This window comes from Anoplopoma fimbria, chromosome 12 (assembly GCF_027596085.1).
Source record: "Anoplopoma fimbria isolate UVic2021 breed Golden Eagle Sablefish chromosome 12, Afim_UVic_2022, whole genome shotgun sequence".
Taxonomy (NCBI): Eukaryota; Metazoa; Chordata; class Actinopteri; order Perciformes; family Anoplopomatidae; genus Anoplopoma; species Anoplopoma fimbria.
The window spans coordinates 19,329,119-19,354,034 of NC_072460.1; the positions used below are offsets into that span (position 1 = coordinate 19,329,119).

The following is a 24,916-nucleotide window of genomic DNA, read 5'->3' on the forward strand; positions in this document are numbered from 1 at the left end:
ACTGCCGTCTGTAAATGAAGTGTTTTACTTTGTCGATCCTGTTTCTGCACTTTGCCTGCTACAAGTTGCATGCTTAAAAAAGTGGAAAAAAAATCTAACAAAAACAAACAAAAAAAAAAATCAAGCACTGTCATGTGGTACCTCTATATGAATGTTTTTTTTTTTTTCTATTGTCGTTGGTTGTTTATTTATTTTTTTAAGTGTGTTGCTTTATTTCTCTGTAGAGCACAAAGCCAGTTGGATCGAAGGATGTATTTGGCTTGGTAGGGCAGCAGAGAGGAGAGTTCATTTTCAGATGAAACAAGACTAAAGAGAACTGCTTGAGTCCTAAAGGTGGAGACAGTTCACTGCACCACCCATCCTCACACCTCCCTCTCTGCTCTGCCTTCACCCACATCCGTGGACCGTTCATCTACATAGTCCCCGCCTTGTGGTCATATGAATCTGCTTGGTTTTCAGCATAGTGCAGCTTGGAAAAGCTACAATAGAAACTGATGTGTATTAGCAAAACGTCACGTCCCATCATCACTCCATTGATGAACTCGCTCCTCTCTCTGTTTTCAGTGTTTAAAATATCGCGAAAAATGTGAAGCAAACGGTTTCGCTAAGCAGCAGAGGACAAAACACTCAAAGATCCGGGACAATGACGATTTCATTTGACCAAATATCCCCAGCAAACAATGTGATAATGCTGTATGTTGATGCAATGTGTATGTACATTACAAAAGAGAAAGAATAATAAATATATCATCAGTGTCAAGAAATCTATCTTTTTCTATTATGTTTAATTGTGTTTTGGAATGACTTATCTTGTGACACCAACTGCAAAGAAGAAAAGAAAAAAAAACAGCTGCAATGTAAAAAAAAAAATGTCAGTGTATTCTGTTTGTTGTTTTTTGAAGCCATGAAGCTACGGTGTGTTCTTGGAAAGCCCAGCTGAGTTAAATGTGGCAGCTAACGTTGTGTGTTTGCTATTCAGACTACAGGGTCTTGTACTCAAAAAGCGTGTAATTAAGTGCTAAAGTGCAAAAGATTGTAATGTTTTATATCAAGATTACTATTCATGAAATGTCAGTCAAGTTTATACTTTTGTAATAAAGTGGCACTTTAAAAACAAGATGTTTTATCTCATAGTGTCAGTTATTAAATTTGAAGGACAGCAGAATCTGCCGAGACGCTGAAGACAACCTTCTCTAAAAGGCTAAATATCACCAAGAGTTCACTTTGCTGTCTACGACAGACGGATCTTTTTTAAATTCAACGTTTTCTTATGATCTCAAAAGCTGCCTGTAGACTCACGTCTTTAGATCTGTCAAAGCAAAGATCTTTAATGTTAATCCTAGGGTCAAATTAAGACTATGATTTAAAAATATGATTCATTTATTACATTATATCTCAGGCTGCTGGTTTCTTTTGTGTGCAACCTTACAACCTCATTTCACATGGAGTGTGTATGTGAACGTGTGTGTGTGTGTATGTGTGTGTGTCTCTGAGTAGCCTCCCCGTGTTTGTATCTGTGTGAATGTGTGTGTGCACGTGCACATGTAGTGGGTCTGAGTAGCTGTGGAGGGGTAGTGGTTTGGGGGGTGGGGAGGAAAAAAAAAATAGGTCACCCCTTAAAACAAAAAGCTTGCAGTCGACATCGCAACCGTCTGCTGAATTTTCATTGGAGGGCTTGTCTCCATGGTAACAGGTTAACCTTGAGGCAGTAGTCACATGGGCGAGCGGGTCTTCTGCTGTCTTGGAGAATACAGCGTGCGTCGTGTGACATCCGTGATCACAGTGTCACCGGCTCGGCGGAGGAGCAGCCCAAAACAAAACGTGCAGGAGAGGCTGTAGGTGTGAAGACGATACAACATTCACAGCTTGTGTGAGGTGTTAATCTCACAGCGAGGAGCATGAATGAATGAATAAATACATGAATGAGACTCGCCAGATTCATTGAATGTACACGACAAGTGAAAACACACCAGGATAATACTGAGCATGAGGCCACAAACCGGCTGGGGAATCATTATTATCACGGACGGATCACGAGGTGTGTTCTGGTTTTGGAGTGAACGGTGTGAACACAACGGGGGGAGGGAAGCCTAGGAGGCTCAAGGTTTTTTATTGCTGCTTTTGTAACCCTGAAATCACATCCATATCATTATCTCACATGGTTGTAACTGAGCTTTAACACAATGTATCCCGCACCATCAGTGAAATCATGAACACAATGTTTCTGTGACTGCAAAAACTGGCATTCATGACACCAAATATCAACATATTTTAACTTGTAATAAAGTGAAGTGATTCCGGTGAGCCTGAATGCATCCTTCTGTACTATATAGAAACAGCGTTTTCTCAAAGCAACAGCTATAAATCATACTGAGGGAAGATAAATGTGAGCCACACTGCCCCCTCAGGCTTTAACGTGCATCACAGGTGGAGCCAGGCGGCCTGTCTCTGAACCCTGAGAGTCGGAGGATCGAGGATCATATTCAACAGAAAAGCATGTGACCCTCCGTGACCTCGCTCTGATAATCTGACACACAGCTGGTGGATCAGTCCAGACACATAATGAAAAAATAATGTCCAGTAGAAGTAGAAAGTGGCAGTGAGAACTGAACTAAATCTCCGAGATGTTCTCTTCTATCCTGAATTTAAGATTTATAATATACATACACATTTTACACCAATTGGATGTGTAAACCTACAAGATTTGGATTTATGGTTCATCTTTAATATAACATTTTCTGACAACTACTCTTCTCTACATGTGTTTTTAATCACATAATATATATAGAAATGTTTTATTAGAGCAGCGTTAAATATGAATTTATTTACACCAGAACATTTTCTTGAGCGGTTCCAGCAGCTGTGAATTTTTTTTATCTGAGCCAAGTTATAATTAGCCACACTTTGTGCCTCTCACGTATTAAGGTTGAAGTCGCAGAGTTAAACCTGGCTGTTCAACAGCACTTAACACTGTTCTGGAGGTGTTTCCAGAGACCTCAAAGACATCGGGATGAAAGATTATTCCATTTGTTGCATGATAAAAAAGATTTTTAACTGGTTTCTCAAGTGCTTTTAACTGATCCCAAAAAAACAGGGTGCCTGGAAATGGCTCATCTTCTTGCTTGATTTGTACAACATGAAACAAAATAGAAAAAAAGAACTATGAGTAATGTTAGTATATATTGATGTAAATAATGTAATCTGTAAATATTGACATTACTATTTTGCTTGTGTTTTACAAAAAGAGAAAGGAAGCGCTTTGTTTTTTTTGAAGATTTATAAATCATTAAATTAAAATGGGTAGCACCATACGTACTAGTCCTCATGTAGAGATTAGTTTCTAAATGAGTGGCAGGTAAAACTGAAGCAAAGGCAACTGAACCAACTGAAAAAATGTACGTTAGCTTGCTAACAGAGCTGTTAGATTTAGTGGGTTTTGATCGACACGTCTGAATCCTGACCTGATGTTTGATATTGAGGGAAACTGATGATTTTAAATTACATTTCTTAATGTTAAATAACAGTATGTCGCTCATAATGACAGTTGGGGGACTCCATGTTTACACAGTGGATTGGTGACTTTTACAGGTTTACTAGCAACCAATTTACAAGTTAAGTTTTGATGGTGCAACCCAAATGTAAAAAACGTATTTAAAACTATCTCATAGTTACTAAGAAAAGGATTCCCAAACAGCTGGTGCAATCCGGGATTAAATCATTTATTATACTATAATACTGTTATTGCATTTTTGTAGCTCAGAGATAATGGCACCGTTTTAGCCTTGTGTATGAAAATGATTAACACTCAGTTGTAAATAGAGCAGAACGTCGGGCATATAAGTTGACCGAGACTCACCTGTTGTATAAGAGTACAAAAGTTCATGTAAACAACAAGTGAATATAACAGTTGGTGTTTGCTGGTTATATGCCTGAAGAAGAGGATGCTCAATAACAGGAGTTTTCAAATAGTGTTTGTATTTCCTTTCACAGTGGCTCACAGATGTGTGTGTCAGTATGACGGCTCTTCCTGGTCCTCATCACTCCAGCTGTCGGCCGTGTCTGTCCCAAAGTACCGGTCCCCGAAGTCCCCTAGAAACACACCACAGTGGACTCAGAGCTGCTGTTTATCAGCGGGTTAGAGGCTGAAGAAAATAATGAAAAAACAGCATGAAGACACAGACAAACTAAACGGCTGCACTGGTTGGAGAATGAGGACACAGAGCTCAGTGATGGTTTTCTAAAAGGATGAAATTGTGACCGATTCATTAACTTCAATCAATTGGTGTAGCACAATACATTGATTGTTCATCTTAATGTTTGCACGTATTGCTCAATTATGTAATTATGTGTAACTATTAATGTTTGCCACAACGGACTGATCTATCTGATATGCTTATTGTGCAGTTTAGTCACAGTGCTGATGGAGAGCAGGGCTCGCTACAGATCTGAAGTGACACAAGTATAAAATTAGAATCTGCTGGGACATGAAATGAAATCTGTCAAGTTGAAACACAAACGTTTATTATCTTTTATCTGAAGCAAAGACCGTGGACACTTCTGGATTTGGCATTAAACTAAAAAACATGCACACTCAAGACGAGTTGTGTGCTGACAACATCTTTCGAAATAGAAGTTATATTTTTTGCACGTCACCTGTAACTCAAATTAAAGATCCTCAGACATTGGGAGACTCGACATTTTCAAATAAGTCCCATTTTGGACAAGATGTTTGATGCATGCCTTCTGATTTGACAGCACAGTTACAGAAATAGTGAGAGTGTGCATGTGAAGGCTTACCGATACCAGGAATTACATGTAACCAATCGTCCAGACTCTTGTCCACAGCTGTAGTGATGATTTTGACCTTCGGGAAGGCGTAGGCCACAGAGTGCACCCCGAGCTCTGCCATCAACAGCGACACCAATGCAATCTTTTCCTCCTGCACCTCGTGATCCTGCTCAGTCACACACATACACACACACACACACATACACACACACACACACACACAGACAGACACCCACACCCACATCACAGGAACAGCTGTCAGTGCCAACCTGATCATCACCATCAGAAGGATAATTTGTAGGAAAGGGAAGAAAATGTCTGACTTTCTGATATTTCCTTTTGCAGAAATATTGCTAAACTAATCTCACTGGGACACATTTAAACTTCCAATCAACAACCGCACAGATGAGTAATAAAACATGTGACTGATCAAGAGGTGACGGGGTCCTCTTGTCGTCTCACTGAAGAATAATGATGTTAATATCCACCCACCAACAGGACTCGTACCGCCATCATGGCAGCAGCGCCGGTGGAGACGGTGCTGTCCATTAGGATGACATGATCTTCGCTGATGTCTTTGGGCAGACGCAGGTAATGCAGCTGGCGAGGCCAGAGAGGAGACGACAGGTTACCATGGTTACAGAAGCAGGAAGGGTAGTTACCACGGAGACACACATCATGTGGAAGAATGAAAAAAAACACAATCAAAAACATTTTATCTTTTGTTTGATGCGATTTTTATGAGATACCATCTTATCGTGTAAGGTCTTGATTTTAAGATGTGATGTGAAGGAGTTTTGCCACAAAATGGCAAAAAAAAAATTGTACCTCTGGTTCGCCTGAGTCAAGGTTGGTCTGGATGAGGATCTTGCCGATGCGGACGTCCTTGCACACAGCCCTCAGGGCCGGCTCCATGGTCTCTCCCGCCCGCAGGACGGACACACCGGTGATCTGCGGAGACGACGCAGTGGAGCAAGTGTGATGACAGAAACCCCCGAGGACAGACTCGACTGGAAGTTAACGAGAGCTTGTAAAACCGGAGCATCACTCACCCCTTTCCCCTTGTAGCTGCGGCCTTCGTACTCTTGGCCCTGTGGAGTCTGGACTATACACGGCTGTTGGAAGATACAGAAGAAATATCATCTTATTACACAAACACACAACTCCCATAAGATGGAGATGCAAGAGAAGATTCAATATGTACCTATGCATGTTTTTTTATGCATATAAACTCTTTTATAGTTTGTAAACAATGAAGTACAAAAGTGTGAGCGTGCAGTTTGGCAAAGGAAGTCCAGCAGAGTGCTTGTCAAGTTTTGCAAGGGCATTAACCTACAGAGATGGTGAATGCAACCCAAACAAGTTGACTTTCCAGATCTGTGTGCTTTCAGAGAGCGAGTAGAATACATAAGCAAGAGGCCCAATATTTAGTGGTACAATAAATAGAACAAACCAAGTGTAATGCTACACTAGTGAGAAATTACAAGTGCATACAAGTCACAAGATGCTTGTACATGTCATTTACAGAATGACAAATACCAGGACATATAGACTCGTTGTTTATTGAGTTTTAAAATGGGCAATACCAACAGGAGCACTTTGTGATGTAATGTAAGGTAATATATTAGACATTTCTGTAGTATATGTATTGAATTACTGCCGCAAAAAAGGGCAGTTGGTTTGCTCTAGGAAATTCACCACAAATTGCCTACACTTAACTTTAATAACAACAATTTTCAAACGATTTTTTTATATGATAGCTCGATCCACTGGTTTTGGTTGATGTCAGAATGGTATTAAATTCAACTTGCAGAGACTTGAACTCTGCTTTAACCACTACATCTCAGGGGTTAGGTTACTATGACAAATCATATGTTAGAGTTGGCTGCTAAAGAGCTTTGTCTTTAGAAGTAAGTTTGAATATGGGGAAGAAGAAGAACATGAAGAAGAAGTTGACTCTTGATGTGTTGATTTGGAGTTTTCAAAATAGCTTCAGCTTCATTACTGTGCAACAATATCTGTGACAAACCCCTAATTAAAATAACAGTCAGTGTGATAATTATAATTATCTCAAGCAAGCTTCATGTCTCTGCAAAACTATATTGGCAGAAACTAAAACTGATGGCAGCCTGGAAGATAGTAAGTTAAATGACACCGATTAGAGCGATGAGAGTGAACTGAAACTGTAAAAGTGCAGCGAGCCGTAAAACCAAAACAAAGAGCTGAAAGACGCAAAGACGAACAGACCTGAGGGGAACTGCAGAGTCGGTTGTTAATTCTCTGTGGATTCACTAAGAGCAACCTCTTTCACATAAAAGTAGTCATGCTATCCATTGTTAATATAAAAACATTTATTGTAGCCACTTTAATATTCACTTTACAGTCCACCCACCTGAGTCGGTAGAAACGTCAGTGCATGTTCTATGAGAAGCCGCATTAATCTCTTTGAGTAGAAGATAAACTCATCTCGACTGGTTTCTTTATTCCTGCATCACAAAGAAAGAAAATGAATAATTAAAACTCATACTGTATGAGCTGTTCAAAGGACTCAGAGTTGTATATTCACTGAGTGGAGTTTGTTACCTGATAATGGTGTGCAGGCCTTTGACCTGCGGCGTGCTCTCCAACACGCTGAGCGTCTGAGGCAGCGGCTGAGTCTGCTGAGCCGAGGCCAGGAGCGCCCTGAGACCAAGGAAAGGTTGTTCAGATCAAAAGGTTTCACTGTTATTAATAAGACCGAGTCACTAAAAGCAGATAGACAGAGTGAAGGTTCAGTCTGTTCACAACAACGACCTCCAATAACAAAAAGAAAGAAGAGGTAAAGTCAAGATATGTATGAGCGTACCTTACACTGAGCTCACGCTGCGTTAAGAGAGAGTAAGAGAAAGACGGATTAATAAATAAAGATGGTGAGAAGACGCCCACAGCCCCAAACCCAATCATATCTGCTGAAGATGTAACTCTTTAAACACTAGTAACAAATGTGTAGTTTCAGTTTTTCATAAACTTTTTGCAAACAATAAGCAAATAGTTCATTTCTCAGGGACTTTTTTCTAATGCTGATTTGGCAAATTCGTATTTATGGCTGAGTATTACTCTAAAGGATAAAGGAGCAATAAGTCACCCAGTGAAACAGCGTGGCTCCAGTTTAAAGTCGGTACTGATAAATTGACCACATTTATAAAGCTGAGCTGCGAAAAAATTCCTTATTGAATCTTTCATTCTTAATCTCTCTGAAATAGTTTTGTCTTGTTCTGTCACAACAGGCACTGAAAAGATAAATGAACACACAGTTGTTAAGCAGAAAATCTGCATACTATTGGTTGATATTTTAATAACTTTGATATTTGATAACTTAGAATTCATATTATTTCCACTGAAACAAAAAAATCACAGAAAAACTAAAACAGAGTTTCTATTAAAAATAATTCTGATTTACTAAAAAGCTATCAAACCCATGTGTTTGTTATAGTTTTAACATTAAAGATATTTGGCTCAGAGAAATAAGCTTGTTTTTGTTTCCGTGGGATATGTTGACAACAAGAAGAATACTAAATAACAACAGGCTTTTCAGACTTTAGGGATACAAGTTTGCAACTGAGAAGTTCTGATTTAATTTGAGCTTGAAGCATTTTATTGTACAAACATGAGTTACGAGTCTCTCTTTCTGTGTGTGTGTTATAGCTTTTGGACACATGGTGGCGCCATCCCCCCATGTACAGTGAGTGTTTTGGCTGCTCACCTCCTCCAGCTGACTGTGAACATGCTGGACTATCAGATCAATGGCCACCATGTTCCCACCACCTTAGAAGGAACGACAAGGAAGATGTTGATCAGTTCTCTGCAGTCAACAATGTGTCAAATAGTTTTACTTTCAGGTATTTAAGGAAGTCTCACCTCTCGGCACGACGATGTCAGCCAGCCTCATGGTGGGTTCAATGTACTGCTCAAAGGCCGGCTTCACAAACTTGTTGTATTGCTTGATGACGCCTTCAATGTCACGCCCGCGCTCTGTGATGTCCCTGCGCAGCCGGCGGACCAGCCGAATGTCTGAATCTGTGTCCACAAAGATTTTCATATCCAGGAGCTGCAGGTGGGAAGAGCAAACACCCCAACACCCCCCTCTAACGGTTCAACAATATTCACTTCTATGAAAGCAGCTGCTCAAACAACAATACCTGGTGGCTTTCACTTCACGCAGGAATTTTTGCCAAAAAGAAAGAAAAGAAAACATATGGCCTCACCTGAAGAAGCTCTTTGTCCGCAAAAGACATAATTCCTTCAAATATTATTACACTGGCTCCGTACACATTTTTCTGCACAAAGCGGAGAGAAAACCAACATTCTTCAAAGCTGCTTCATGTAAAGTCAGTTCAGCTTTTTTAAGATTAAAGCTGCAGGATGTCACTTTGGGATACACCTTTTTAAAAAAACAATATTTTATTCATGTTAACAATATATTTTCAGCTTTGAAACATCAATCCACAGTAAAAACAGACGGTTTCATCATTGTGTTTAATATTTTAACAGTTTAAGTCTTTGAGGAATGCATTATTTGGGAGTTTTTCTGTGGAAACGAGACAACTCACCCAGTCTTTCTGTCTTCCGTGTGTGGTGAAATCATACACCGGGATCTTCACACTCTTGCCCTGCTTCAGCTTTCGCAGAGTGGCAACCAGCAGCTCAAAGTCAAAAGCCCCGGGTGATCAAAGTTGTAATCGTTACTTGCTGCCAAAGTCTGCTCCTCCGAGGATAAAACCTGTAAAAACAAAAGTTAAAGTTTGAAAGGTTCACAGGATGGTTGCTGATAATGCATTTTAAAGGAATAGCTCATCATGCTAATTCAGTTTGTGGCAGAGTTAAATGAGAATAAAGATACCTGGACTGGTATCGAGCTTCTCATCTGACTCTCTGCAAGAAAGCAAGTGAGCGTTTTTTTTTTACAAGATGTCAAACTATTCCTTTAAAGACAAAAGAAGAAATATCTTTCCACCAAACGTTGATGACCAGGAAGTTCTCTGCTTTCCCCACAACCTTTGAGTTGTGAGAAGTTTAATCTTGGTCGTTAAATGTGCATGAATTTTCCATTTCTCATGTCATCAAACTGTAAAATGCTCAGAAGGAATGAGCTGATGATCAGTTCTCTATAAAGCATTGGTGGGTGATCTTGTTTTAATTAGGGCTGACTGGATGTAGGTTTCATGTTCTAATGTCTTTGTACATTATTTTATGTCGGCTTGTGTGGGGGTATTTAGCATTTGTCTTTAGATATTTTGTAATATGTTTTAATGCATTTAGTATGTTTTATATTCAAGTCAGTGCCCTGTGTTTTACCGGGCTGAAATCTTCCCCTTGGGAACAATAAAGTTGAAGTTGAACAAAAGCTTTTCCTCCTGTCATAGAGATCTATACATCAGCATAAAAAAATAGTGTGGCCAGCTGTTCCCTGTTCAAGGGTGTGCTGAAGGACTAATATTATATCGTAATTATAATTAACATTTATAATGAAGTGTTTTACTAAGTGAAAGTGTCACATGCAGATTGTCTCCATTTCAAGACTTGGCTGTTGTTAAATGACACAGAGGTAATTAAAGAAGTTCTTACCATTTTATTTCTAGATACTCTCTCATTTGTGTACTATGTAAGTTTTTCATTGGTGCATTTTATGTATAAAAAAAAATAATTAAGGCTGTAATTTAAAGTTTTACCACAACAGATTATTAACTTAAAACTGTGACAGTAGATTAGTAATGAGGTGTTGTGACAGAATGTGCATCTCAATTCATTATAAAATAATGAAAGAATTTAGTCCCACAATGAACCCACGGATAATCTTGTAAGAGCCAAATAAAAAATAAGACAAAGAAAGCATAAATTGCAAGAGTCTCTCACCTTGTAGAAGGAATCCATAGACAACAGCACAACCCACGGCACATCCAGAGCCTCGATGATCTTGTTGGCCACAGTGGTCTTCCCTGAGGCGCTGCCCCCACACAACCCTGCAGAACCACACAGCATTTCAATGGACCATTATGTGTGTTTTTCAGAGTGTGTCTAATGTTGTCTGGCGGTATATGCATGTGTGATAGCAGTAACGTGTTTATGGGTATAAGAAGACCAAAAAAAAAAGGACAGGTTCTGCAGTTAAAAAAAACAACTTGGCACAAAGGTGGTGAAAGAAGAGAACAATCATGAGGAGTGAAAACATCATCAGTGAGTGTCATACCGATGACAAAGGCCTCTTTTGACTGCGCTCCATGCTCGTCATACCAGGGAGGTCGGCCGGCGGTGTAGATGGTGCGTGTGCCCGTGCGGAGCAGAGGAGGCTCAGTTTTACTCAGTGAGGTAGTGCTCTTCCTGCGAGGGGCCCCGGTGGGGGGCAGGAGCCGGTCCAACGAGTCCTCCCCGCTCCCACTGCATGACAGCAAACAGAAAGAGCAAGTTACAGCCTGAACACAGACGAGTCAACAGCCAGGTGGACGACTGGATGGCTTCTATTCACTGAGAGCTGCTATACTACCACTCTAACAACACACCAAGAATTAGAAATTATAGTTGTATTGTTTGTGATGATTTGATAACACATACTGAACTATTTTGTACATGAAATCCAGGTGTTACACAACACATTTAGGGTACTGAACATTTAGTATTACAGATTTTTTTGACAAAACTCAAGGCCCACTCACGAGCTTTAACCAAATCTCACAGTCTTCATCAGAGCTTCCTCAGCATACCTGTTGTACCGAGTAAATTTCCTCCGCTGATGAAGGCCTTGAGATGTGGTTAAAAGCTCCAGAAAAAGCAATAGAGTAAAGATTTTTTTTTCAAATGTGTTTTGTTCTCCAGTCTTAATTGTAATTGCAGACAGATATTAAATAACACGGAGCATGTCAAGCGTTTATTAAAATTTTAAATAGACGTAAATGTAGTTGCTTTGCAAAATAAAGCTGAAACAATTAGTTGATTGATGATTTCCAAATGACTGACAATAATAAGCAACTTTGAATTATAAATGAGTATAGAATACAATAAAATAAATGTATTTAAAAGAAAGAAATGTAACATTATTCTGTCTGGCAGAGAGAAGTCTGCCCGGCAAACAAGAGCGACTGCAGTAAACAACTAAAGTGTAGAGATGCAATTTCAAATACGCCGAAAAAAACCTGCTGTGCAAGAAGAAAACATCTTGGTGCATTTACACAAACACATTTTTGTGTGCTGTGTCAGACTGTTTCGTAGTTTTAGTAGCCGCTGTGAGGACACATCCAGCTGCTGTTCTACATAAAAACCCAGATTGGAGGTACTTGACATTTTATAATTCTACTCCGATACATTTTAGAGGAAAATATGTACTTCTTACCACACTACAATATTTTGACAACTGTATTTACTATACAGATTACGTTTTCATAAAAAACACAGGAGCTTTAGAAGTATGATCTATTGTAAAGAAAAACAAATAAATATATATATATATATAGCTATAAAGTTATAGCTGTAAGGCCTAAGGAGATGGATTGTGTTCATATTTGCTTTGACATTGATTGTAGTGCATGGAGGTGTATTAAATCTGTATTTACTTCTGTTTTTCAGGTTTTCTAAGCCCATGTTGGTTGTGCACCTTTTGGTGCATGATGTTGTGGAAAAAAAATACTTACGGAGTTACTATTTAAAGTCTGAGCTACCATTTATGTAATTTTTCATGCAAAATTGCCAAAGGCATCATGGTTTCAGTTTCTGAAATGTGACGATTCGCTGCCTTTTCTCGTATATGAGAATAAACTGAATAATTTTGTGTGTTTGACTGTTTGTCAGACAAAACTAGACATGTGAAGGCGTCACTTTGAGCTCTGGGTCATTGTCATTTATCACTCTTGTGTTTTACAAATCAAACAATAAATGGATTGATCAAGAAAATAACCAGCAGATGAATCCATGATGAAAATAACAATTAGCATTTTGAGTAATAAGAATCTAATAATATACTATGTACTAGTACATATACGGTGAGTTATACTGTCTCATTACAGTAGACATACTTTACAGGCCCACAAGAGCTATTTCTCAGCATTGGGTACTTTTACTTTTGATACTTAAACTTCCCTAATAATACTTAAACATTTCATGCAGGACTTGTATTTGTAATGGAGTATGTTTTCATTGTGGTTTTGGAAGTAAAAGCCCTGAATACTTCCTCCACCACTGCCTGGATTGTGTCAATGCTTCTCTAACTATGGAACAAATAAAAGTCAGCCAAGCTGTTACGTCACACTCTAATCACACCTTTTGGGTGAGCTGCATTCCCACAGGCAGTAGTTAGAAATCAAAGTAGTAACTCTGTTCATTTCTCATTGTTTGTGATGCACAGCTACATACATGCACTCAAACTGAAGAGACACTAAAGACGATCCTCTGTGACTGAGCACAAACAAAACACACCTAAATCCCTGCAAACCAGATCCAGCACTTCCTCCGACCTCTAAACAAACCCCTTTTCAGAGACTTTATTTATAGCTCACACATGCATAGTGTGTTTCTGAGCTTTGTGAGGGGGGAAAACTAGCATCCTGCCTGCGCTGAGAGAAAACAATCACACACACAGTCAGATCTTACCTGCAGTCAGACCTCAAGGACCAACAGCCAGAGATTATGGCTCCTGTGCAGTCGAGCAGAGTCATATCTGCTTCAGACAACAACCTGCTACCCTCCAGCTAGCCTGTCACCGTGGAAACTGAACAGAGTAATACTGATCAAAAGTCAAAAAGGTGTTTTGTTTGGTTTGTTTGTAGTTTGCCTATTACTGTGTCCATCCAACGCTGTATCTATTGAGACTAAACAATCATCGAAAAAATCTCCCAGTGCTGCTGTCCATGTGTCCTCTTTTCTCTCTGTGTGTGTGTGTGTGTGTGTGTGTGTGTGTGTGTGTGTGTGTGTAAATGTTTGTGTGTGAGACACTAATAGGATCACTGTAACACTGGCAGCAACGTGCTGCTTGGCTGGTATTAATAGAGATACTAGTAAGCAAAAGCAGGACGGGACGGCTGTCTGCTGATCCTTCCTCTTAGTTAACGCATCAGATCCACAGACACAACAACACTGAAATGTGTCTATAATTCCAAACTAGTCGTATTGTAATAGGACGTATGAAGTAATTAGATGTCTTGTTTTGTCTGACCAACAGTTTAAAACTCAAAACTATTCAGGGTACAATGATATAAAACAGAGAAAAGCGGAAAATCCTCTTATCAAGATATCCTTTCTGTGTCCTAAAGGCAGCATTAAAGCCATCATCTTAGTTTTTTTGAGAGTCAATTGTTGCATTGTTGCTATTGCCTTTTTCCTAGTCAGGCAAAATACGCTAATTTATTTATACGGCCTATTTCCCTCACATGGTTGTACAATCTATATAATGTACAACACCATCTGTTCTTAGAGCCTGGGTTCAGATAACGGAGAACTCTTTAACGGGCAAATAAGGACAAAACGCCAGGATGAGCAACAGAGAAGGGGTCCGTCGTTCAGGACAGATAGATGAGACACGTACACATGAGAAAGGAATAACAGTAAAAAGTATTGAGGTCTTATATTTGTGTACAAAGTAGCAATACCTCATTATGAAATACTCCATTACAAGTCCTTCAAAGTTTTACTACCAATCCATTTTAATTTAAAAAAAGTAATTAAAATCAAATACATCCAATATTATAATAACATCACAACGACAGGACTTTAACTTTTAATAATTTATGTACATTTTCATACACTTTTGTACTTTTTCCTAAGTACTATTTTGTATTTAGGGCTTTTGTTAAAAATGTATTTTTATGGTGTAGTATTGCTACTTTTACTTTTGTGAATGAAAGTAAGCAAACACAAAGATGTCCTTAAAGTAAGTAAATCTGAATAGGCCTACTTCTTCCACTGCCTATTTGCAGCAACATCTGGAAATTAAATAGCAGGGGGTTGAAATATTTTACATAAAGTTTACAGTACCAGTCAAAAGTTTGGACACACCTTCTCATTCAACTACTTTGAAGAATCTAAAATATAAAACATATTCTGGTTTGTTGAGCATTTGTTTGTTTACCACATAATTCCATATGTGTTCCTTCATAGTTTGGATGTCTTCAATATTAATCTACAATGTAGAAAAAAATAAAAATAAAGAAAAACCATTGAATGAGAAGGTGTGTCCAAACTTTTGTCTGGTACTGTAGGTGTTTTGAATTAATATAAAAAAATAATATATATATATATATAGATTTAAGGTTGCTCTAAATCCAATAACTGAAAAAATAAACAGAATAAAACAGAAAATCGGCACAAATTCTATCTTCAATCTTTGGACGAAATAAACTTTAAGGTTTATTTAAGTATATTTTAGGGATTTTTTCTGGTATTTGCTCATCAGTGAGCCTGTGACGTCATCATGTAGCTCCCCTACTCCTGAAGAGCTTCATGGGTTTGATGGGTCTACAGCCTCCAATATGTCACTATCATTTACAATTAATTAACACATATTAACATGAATGTTTTTTAATGTAATAATAATAATAATATGAGATACGAAACATATTGGATGCTGTTTGTAGGGGAGTCAGTGTTTTTTTTTTTTTTTTTTTTTTAGCGTTACAGGACCGGAGAGCGACGATGATGCCGACAGAATAAAAAATAAAAAAATGACATGAATGATTTGAGAATTCAAACATATGTAGAAAACACGGTCACCGTCGTGTACCTGTCCGAACGGGACGACATTGTCCTCCCGGACTCCGTTTCCATGGGGATCCTGCGACCTCGGAGCCGGCGGCATTGGCTGGTGACAGCCATGGATGGATTCTTCCTCAGCCGTGCTGTGGGATTATGGGTAATGTAGTTTATCATCACGTGCTTCCTCACAGCTTGCACTTTTTTTTTTTTTGCACACAATCCTGGCATTTAAGTAGGCATCTGCATTAAAAGGCATTGATATTTTTGATTTATTTTTATTTACTTATTTTGACATTAAAAAAGTTCCACAGAGAGAGAAAGAGGTAGAGACAGTAAGAGAGAAATAATTAACAGAGCAATACATTTACAAAGCAAGATTGTCTCGGTGCTTTTTCATCACAGTTCATTGACAGTCCGCAAGGGTTGAGTCAGTTCGTCTTCCAGAATGAAAAGCTGCCAACTTCCACTCGACAACATAACTCATAAATTGCTGCTCGCTGGATGGATTTATCCCACAGTTCTGATTCATATTTGAGTTCATTTGGGGTAAATATCCCAGAGTTCCACAGCATCCAATTATTCCAGCAATCTGGCTACGAGATTCTTCCAAAGGAACCTGTGAGTGACAGAAAGATTAATACTTAATGGATTATTCCAAACAGTCAAAGCAAAAGTTCAACATTTTGGGGAAACAAAGATTGACACCACTCATGTTTGTATTGTTGATATCAGCTGGTGAGTTTTTAGCACAAAGACTGAAAACAAAAGGTAACAAACACCATCTACCAGCACCTCAAAAGCTCACTATTTAATACCTCATTTCTCACTTGTTTTATTTATACAAAAACTGATATTTCATATGTCAATACATTTAATTACTTAAACCTCTCTGTTGTAAAAGTATATCCACCAAAATGACATACTATTCCTTTAAAGTTGAGGTTCGAGTGTTAAAAAGTAAAAACACACACCCTCACCTCGGCTGAGCAGCTGCAAGTTGCGTCCCTCCTCCTGCACCTGAAGCTGCAGCACCTGTTGCAGCAACTCCTGCCGAAGTGTTTCCTGCACCAGTCCCATCCTCTCCAGCTTCTCCCCATTCAGACGCAGCAACGCACGGCCTAGAAAGTGACACAAATTATAAGCAACATTTAGTTTTGCTGACTCTTTGATCCACTTTCCGTTTTGTAAGTCTGCTGATGATCTTGGCAGTGTCACCTGTGATGGCGTGCTGCGAGAACGCCTCCACGTAGGTCAGGTAGTTGTGTGGACAGTGTTTCTTCAGCCATTTACAGACATCTTGTTGTGACCAGAGCACGACGGGGCGGATCAGGCTGGGTTGTGTCGGGCTTGTGTGATATATCCCATAATTGTCACTGGAACGGTACTGCAGACAGACAGGAAGACATACGGTTAAATACAGACTAGAAGGACATGTATGAGAAGAATATTCCAGCATTTTGGGAAATACGCTTTCCTGCTGAAAGCAAGAAGAGAAGATTGACACCATGTTAAGACGGTAAACATCAAGCTACTGTAGCAGCAATTAGCTTAGCTTAAGACTGTAAACAAGGGGAAACTGCTATCCTAACGACACATCTAAAGTTTATATTAAAATGACTAAATGTGGTTTTATGGCAGGATACAAGATGCACATACGCCTGTACATGAGGAACTGACAGGATCAGCCCTCTCTGAGATCAAGAACAGGTTTGAAACTCATTAAAGCACACAGGGACGACTGCCCCCATATGTACATGCAGATCAAACACGACACAGACGTGAACTTCTCAGCGAACATGCAGCAGTGGAGCCTGAAACAGCAACAGCATGTAGGTCAGTGTGATCATGAGATCCTGCTCTTTTAATCTTTACATGATGTACAGGATGTAAAACTATGGAAGACCAATCAAACTGGGCCTTTGATCAGTCAATCAGTTTTTAAAAATTCAGCAGGTTCAGCATTTTTCCAACTCAAGAACTTTTTATATGCAAGAAACTGGTGCTTAAAAAAAAAAAAGGCTGGCTTGAGATTTGTGCTGGAGGTCTGATATAAAGAGGAATGTGTAGAGAGCATGTTTCATCTACAAAAAACGAAAATACAATCCCATTAGATTTTAAATGTCGAATGTAGAAGTATTCATCCTCTGAAGCTTATGTTTCAGTATTGTGCATTTTAATAAATTCTGTCCATAATCTCGGTATCCATTACATGATGAAAAACCTCTCCTCTTTGGGAAATATATAATTACGTGGCTTAAAATCTAATATAATGAGTAACTCTCCAGTACAAAACCTAATAACATACTCTTACAAGCAAAAATGAATGTCTAGCAATTTAATGAAACAGATGTTTGGTAAATTGTTGGGGTTATATTGTCCAGCACACCGAAAAGTAATTTGAATAATTAACATGAAGCAAAGAACAAAGCTGCTCGTATGTCACTTTCCTGCCCACAAAGAGAGGAGCAACAATGAATAATACTGTATCCTTAAGATACTCACTACTGTGTTTAATACAAAATGTCACCACAATTAAAAACAGCATTTATTGTAGAACTAGTTTAATACAAAGAACAGTAAAATATCAAGCAAGAGTGGGATTCTTTCTTGTATTTTTAAAAGGCAGAATGTAGTAAAATATTCATCAATACAATGTAAAGACTGATTATACAAGAGATTGAGTAGTTGATTAAATAACTCTAAAGCGATATTGATGTAGATTTATTTGAATGTAAGTTGCTTCATGAAGTATTTCAATTATCTAAGAAGTGGTAATATGATGTAGAGCTCTCTATTGTACTAGAGGTGTTTTTGAGTTATTGTTTTGAGTTCTTTTTGTGAGTAGGGATGTAAAAAATGTTTTGAATCATTGTCATTTAAATACATGTGGACTTCCAGAAGAGGAGCTACTGTTGTTGTGACAGTACAAGGAGCTAATGAAATGCAAAATAACAACAAAGAAAAGACACACTCAGAGCAGCAAGTCTGAGTCGATATTTTTCTGCCTCCAGAAAGACTTCCAATCCACCACGGTCATGGTCATTTCTTTTAAATGTTTGCTTTAATCTTTATACTTCCTGCTCTACACTCTAAGAGCAGTGGGTTTCCTTTCCTTTCCCTTTTGTAATGAGCACAGTGTTTCTGACTTCATGCCCTCAGAGTGTTTAGGTGCAGCCTAAAATGGGACATTGTTGCTATTTGTGGACCAGTATGAGAATATTCTGACTTCAGAATTGGACCTTTGTATGGATGCATGTAATTTACATTCTCACACAAAGGACCAGCACTTCTCATACTGTAGAGAGTAAATTCAAGAGTCATTTGAATGTCATTTCAATGTTTCACACATTAATAGAAAGCAAACATTTTCCTAAATTCGTCAAAAATAAACATCGTTCTGAATGCAGTATTGTCCCTAAAAACCCATATCGCCTTTTCTCCTAATGCAGCAAGTAATTATTTTCATTATTAACTAATCTGCAGATTAATTTGTTGATTAAGTGATGAATTGTTTGTCATAAATAATGTCAGGCAATTGTGAAAATGGCAATCACAATTTCCTAAATCCAAAGGTAATAAGCAAATAGCTTGTTTTTTTCTGAACAATAAGAGAAATAAAAGAAGCAACTCCTCATTATTTACAGGCTGGAAATGAAAATTGTTTGGCATTCTTTCTTGAAAAATGTCTAACAGTTATTATTTTCTTTCAACAACTTCTGAATGTGTTGTGTTGTTTAGAGAGACTTTAATGAGTGTTTACAGTCTTTTTCTAACCTCAAACCAACATGTTCAAAACACCAGTGAGGAGTCTGTGGTTGCAGAGTGGATGAGAGTAAACTGGTAAAAAAAAAAAAGAGTAAATCAAATTAACTGAAAGATAAAAGGCTGAACTGTGGCAGAAGTGAAAGTACTCTCACATGTCCCAGTGCAGCACGTCTTCCAAACACACAACACTAATTAAGTGTATGTTCCCCCAAACAAAAATAAAACCAACCACTACATTATGTGCATCCAAGAGGATTGAAGCAAACAAGCAATGCATTGTGTACAACTCTGTTATCAGCCCAGCACAGTTCTATGTTTGCAGCTTTGGCTTCAGCTCATTACTGCCTTTTCAAGAGTCTTTCATGGGGTGAAGACAAAGACTTGGGCTTTCTGACTTGTAACCGAGGGCTTTAAACGAGGACGGTTTACAGTACACATGGAGTGTGCCTCTTGACGGCGAGCAGACGATACTGCTATCAGATAACGAAAATAATATCAATAAAAAAATGAAATTCAAACTGGTTAAGAAGGGCTACTGGAAGTGGATCTGATGACAATGTACATAAAGAACTATAAAAAAGCAAAAGGCTTTGCACGTCCTGCAACAACAATCACAAACGGTGTACCATCAAGTTCTCAGTCGACGGTGCTGCTGCAGCACAGAGTGAGTGTTGGAGGACCGGTGCTATTTAAAGCCATACTGTACTAAAAGGCTGTTAGAGCCCACCAACCCGCTGGGGAGAGAGCAACTTCCATTCTCTGCAAACAAAGTGTCCATTTCCAACAATGTGTGCCGACCGGCCACATCAGCCAGACTATGAAGGTTTTTCTTTTTGAGTCGTTCTGCACAGAAATCTGAGAGTAGAGTTACTAAACGCCACTGAGGGTCATTGCCATGTATAGCAATGTTAATATATACAAATTGTATTCAAACTGGAAAAGAAAGGCTACTGTAAGTGGATCTTCAACGTTCACATAAAGAGATATAAAAAATATTAAAAAGAGATATAATTACCAGAATATCCCTAAAATAGACTTAAATAAACCTTTAAGAATATTTAGTCTTTAGATAGAAGATAGAATTTGTGCTGATTTTCAATATTATTCTGTTTCAGTTCTTTGATTTAGAGTAACCTTAAAACTGTATTGTCAGCATTAGATTTGTTTTGTATCTTCATTATGTTATGAAGGAATGCAGTGGGACTGACTGAATGATCTCTCACTTCGTATGATGCAACCACTACAGTTAATATGACTCGATTATAATCATTTTAAATTAAGTTTTAAGAATTATTTTTGGATCAATCCGAGTAAGGATTTCTGTGATTTAAAGTCAGACAAAAATTTGTTTTCTCACTTCTTGTGCGTACTGCAACTATTGGCCATCATTTTTCTGTTTATAATAAAAGTTTGTGGTTGTGGTTAATAACTAGACTGTTAAAACACACAGCAGCTTGTAGTCCTGTAACCTCACCAATCTGTATGTTAGCCCATAATTTGAATCACGACAGAATAAAGTAGGGAGTGCTCTAATCACATATCCGTACCTAGCATCACAGATACATTGATTTCTTAACAAAAATTCAAATTTTCATCAATATTGCCACCATCAAGCACCATCAAGCTTAAGAAATAAAGATATCTCCTAGACTGTGGAGAATGAAGAAAGCCCGACGGGTATCACACACCATCAGTTCATGAACGAGGTGTGCTATTGGACACGTTGAGGTCATGTATGGGTTCAGTACCTGCAGGGCCTCTGTGCCCGGCTGCTGCAGCAGCTTCACCGTCCTGCCTCCTGCGGTTTTCTGCCCACGCCCGTCATGCCAGGTTAGGTTCCCACCTGTCCGTCGGCTCAGCTGGTGCTTGAAGTCCTCAGGCAGGGCCCTGTACTCCACGGCTGGCCTGCAGAAACTGAAACTGGATGCTGCTGGAGAGTCAAAAGCAGGAAGGTATAATGATCAGATGGCCGGATCTGCTTGTAACCACTGACAAGGTAAAAACAGCATGAGACATGCTCTTCAAAAAACACTCCCTCAACTCTGCGTGACTTCTTTCACATAAAAGCCAGAGTCAGGCCCCTCTGATAACCCCGTCATTCAGGGATGATCTCATTATGAAGTGCCTGCTCTTACCTGCTCTACTGATACTGATACTGATACTGGTATGAGGTAATGTTCAGAGACACCTGAGCCTGCACACGCTCATGGGTAATTCACAGAAGTACTAGTTCAGCTAAAACTGTGAGTTTGTGCGTGTGAGGCGAGCCACATTCTGATCATTACTGGCGAGGCCTGCAGGCAGACATCCAAACCCACTCAACAGCAGGTGGCTACCCAACATCCAGTAATTAAAGAAAGTGTATAACTACAGTAAACACGCTGTTACTGGCACAGCTCCTGGCAGAGAGCCATTACTGATTCATGTGCCAGATTTGAAGAATTTTTCCGACCCTGTTTGAAGGTATGTGTGCAGCTGTGCTTGTGTGTGTGTGTGTGTGTGTGTGTGTGTGTGTGTGTGTGTGTGTGTGTGTGTGTGTGTGTGTGTGTTAACGTGCATTTTCAAAATCTTAAATTGAGAAGAGAATTTGAAAAGAGGACCTAACGAGAGACTGTCGGGGCGTGCGAGGGGTTTTGGGGAGATGAAAGAGTGTCTTTCGCTTTCCAGGCTCCCTGCCTCTCCTTTCTGTCACTCAACATTTCCCACTGAGAGCTGAGCTAAGACGATTCCTGCAGTCATCAAGGCGAACCAGCAGCGATCAGATTATTATAAATAAAAACTCTGTATGCCATTTTTTGTTTCTTTGAGATGTAACTCCGAGGCTGCGTACTTATGAACTCTCCTACAGAGTGTTATTACTCCCCGTGGCTGCTGCAGTAGCCACAAATGTGCCCCTTCCTCGATTAAACACATTTAATTAAGACCACTTGTCAGACTGAGTTTTCGCCTTCCTTTAGTTTTTGCCGTCTGAGGTAAAAAAAAAAGTCCTCATTAACTACCACACATACTAATTGCAAGCACTGGAGAGAAAAACTCTTTCATGAACAAAAAAAATAAAAATCTTACTTAGCATGCTGTGAAGTGTCTGGCCTTCATGCAATATGCTTCACTTGGTATTTTGGATGAATTTGCTCTGATTGAACAGAGAGCAACACATCAGCTACACTAATGTTCAGCAGAATTTGGTACACAGTGACTCTCCAATTAAGAATAACTTCAATGCAAAAACTGACCATCAGTCTCATCACCAGACTGGGCATACTGGTCATTTCTGGTGGGCTGTCAGTTTCAGCACCAAGTCAGCAGACCACCCTCCTCCTCCTCGTTTATTAAAATCACCACAACGTCCCTTTAAAGTCCCAGAAGACATTTCTACAGCATTGCATTTAAAGAGCTCTTATTTCCTACAGTGTTAGGTAGATTTAATGCCATGTTTTGACTTCACACTGTTTGTACTTTCTCGTGCAGTCGTTTTGTCACCAGACCCACTGACATACCTGGTGAACCGGTTAGACCCGAGTTAAACCAACAAAGTCTAGCTCCATGCGTGCTTTACGTTTAAGTTCCCTTTGAATAGGGGTTCTTCAAAATAACATCTCGACGTCTTTATCAATAAGTAACCCGCAGAAAGCCGCCTACCGTCCACAGCCATGGTGTTTCCGAGCCGTAGTGGATCTAGTCAGACTCTCCCATCATCTCCGGTCACCGATACGCAGACTGCGGGGTCCTGCGCCTCTCTCTCTCTCTCTCTCTCTCTCTCTCTCTCTCTCTCTCTCTCTCTCTCTCTCTGGCTCTCTCTCTGGCTCTCCGCGTCGGGTGTTCACCGACTAAAAGTTTCAGTGAGCTCTGGCAGGAGGAATGATGCTACACATTCTCTCTCTCAAGTCCTACTGGTCTAACTGGGAGGGAGAAAAAAATGCATTGAAACCAGCTCACGTCATTCACTGGTGTCATTCGCTGGTATCCGTCTGTGGAGTGAAGTTGTTGGAGACGCGACAGGAATGTCCCCGAGCAGCTGGATGACTGGTTCCGCTGGATGAGAGCTTGTGTGTGTGTGTGTGTGTGTTTGTGTGTGTTGTTTGTGTGTTTGTGTTTGTGTGTGTGCTGCATGTGGTTTTATATCTGTGTCGTGAGAATCAGACGCGCAGCTTTTTCTCAAGAGCCTGCAATGAGCACAGTGAGCTCAAAGTGCAGCCCCGGGCCCTGTAATTATCGCAGCCAGTGGAGACTCTGAAAAACAGCCGGATGAAAAGGCTTCTCATCACTGCAGCATCCAGCGTGGAGGAATTCCCCTTTGCCTTTTCTTAAAGAAAGGGAGCTCTGTGAGCGCCCGTGGGCAGTGGGCCCTCTCTGTGATGGGCCCTCTCTGTGATGGACCCTCTCTGTGATGGCCCTCTCTGTGATGGGCCCTCTCTGTGATGGGCCCTCTCTGTGATGGATCCTCTCTGTGATGGACCCTCTATGTGATGGGCCCTCTATGTGATGGGCCCTCTCTGTGATGGGCCCTCTCTGTGATGGGCCCTCTCTGTGATGGACCCTCTATGTGATGGACCCTCTATGTGATGGACCCTCTCTGTGATGGACCCTCTCTGTGATGGGCCCTCTCTGTGATGGGCCCTCTCTGTGATGGGCCCTCTATGTGATGGACCCTCTCTGTGATGGACCCTCTCTGTGATGGGCCCTCTCTGTGATGGACCCTCTATGTGATGGACCCTCCTCTCTGTGATGGGCCCTCTCTGTGATGGGCCCTGGACCCTTATGTGATGGGCCCTCTCTGTGATGGACCCTCTCTGTGATGGGCCCTCTATGTGATGGGCCCTCTCTGTGATGGGCCCTCTCTGTGATCTCTATGTGATGGGCCCTCTCTGTGATGGGCCCTCTGTGATGGGCCCTCTGTGATGGATCCTCTCTGTGATGGGCCCTCTATGTGATGGACCCTCTATGTGATGGGCCCTCTCTGTGATGGGCCCTCTCTGTGATGGACCCTCTCTGTGGGGTTTGTCCAGAAGAGCTGCAGTACGATATCAGAGAGCACCAACACTGTTTAAAACGATCCAATGTAGAGTATGTCCTTTTTCTTTTCCTTCTTTGCCATTTAGCCTTTATGTTTTATTATTATTTTCCCAACACAATTAAACAGGAGGGAAATGAAAAAGGGCCAAATTAATAAAAAAGAAAAAAAATAGGTAATGGCTCAACATATAATTATAACAAACCATCACATTTGGCGGATGTGTTGATAGATATATTGGGAACAAAAGTGTTTATTCAGTCATCACAAATTTGCACCCTGGTGGCCATGACAACATTTTTTCTAAATAGCCACCAGCAGTAGGTCAAACTTTCCTATCCCATTGCAATTATGGACATAATCCAGGGGCATTTACACAATTGTCCTCCTTTGTTGTGCACAACAAAGGGCAAACCTGAATCGTATTTATAGTGCTCAGGCTCTGGTTTCTAGGCGATGTAATTGGTTAAAGGTGTTTCCCAGGTGCATTCTTTGTGCAGGCGATTGGTGATTTAGTGTGGTATTTCAATGGCATTGTTTATCAAACAACACTCATAGGCTCTCCGTTTTGGATGAGGTGTCTAATGCAGATAACATTGTGTAGTTTTTTGCAAAAAGTGTGTTTTGGACTTATTGTTT

General features: G+C 39.9%; 2 protein-coding genes across 2 annotated transcripts; both read right to left on the reverse strand.

The window, feature by feature from the left end:
• Positions 1 to 4,009: 4,009 nt before the first annotated feature.
• uckl1a (uridine-cytidine kinase 1-like 1a) lies at positions 4,010 to 15,621 on the reverse strand. The gene is given in 16 exon segments (XM_054609592.1): positions 4,010 to 4,089; positions 4,798 to 4,954; positions 5,281 to 5,388; positions 5,617 to 5,739; positions 5,841 to 5,903; positions 7,181 to 7,274; positions 7,372 to 7,470; positions 7,634 to 7,650; positions 8,531 to 8,592; positions 8,686 to 8,875; positions 9,033 to 9,104; positions 9,378 to 9,484; positions 9,487 to 9,547; positions 10,681 to 10,787; positions 11,015 to 11,202; positions 15,530 to 15,621. Coding segments are annotated over 16 exon segments (1,620 nt in total).
• A 473-nt stretch (positions 15,622 to 16,094) lies between these two features.
• Positions 16,095 to 22,978, reverse strand: samd10a (sterile alpha motif domain containing 10a). The gene is made up of 5 exons (XM_054609978.1): positions 22,906 to 22,978; positions 21,015 to 21,196; positions 16,717 to 16,885; positions 16,473 to 16,619; positions 16,095 to 16,117 (listed from the first exon to the last, which is right to left on the reverse strand). The coding sequence occupies exons 1-5, from the start codon at positions 22,916 to 22,918 to the stop codon at positions 16,095 to 16,097; spliced, it is 534 nt and encodes a 177-aa protein (XP_054465953.1). The 5' UTR covers positions 22,919 to 22,978.
• Positions 22,979 to 24,916: the final 1,938 nt, after the last annotated feature.

Coding starts and splice junctions, on each gene's coding strand:
- samd10a (XM_054609978.1), bottom strand. Junction 16,886..21,014: donor CGGGCACAGAGGCCCTGCAG/GTACTGAACCCA, acceptor GTCTGTCTGCAG/TACCGTTCCAGTGACAATTA. Junction 16,620..16,716: donor CTCGCAGCACGCCATCACAG/GTGACACTGCCA, acceptor GTCACTTTCTAG/GCCGTGCGTTGCTGCGTCTG.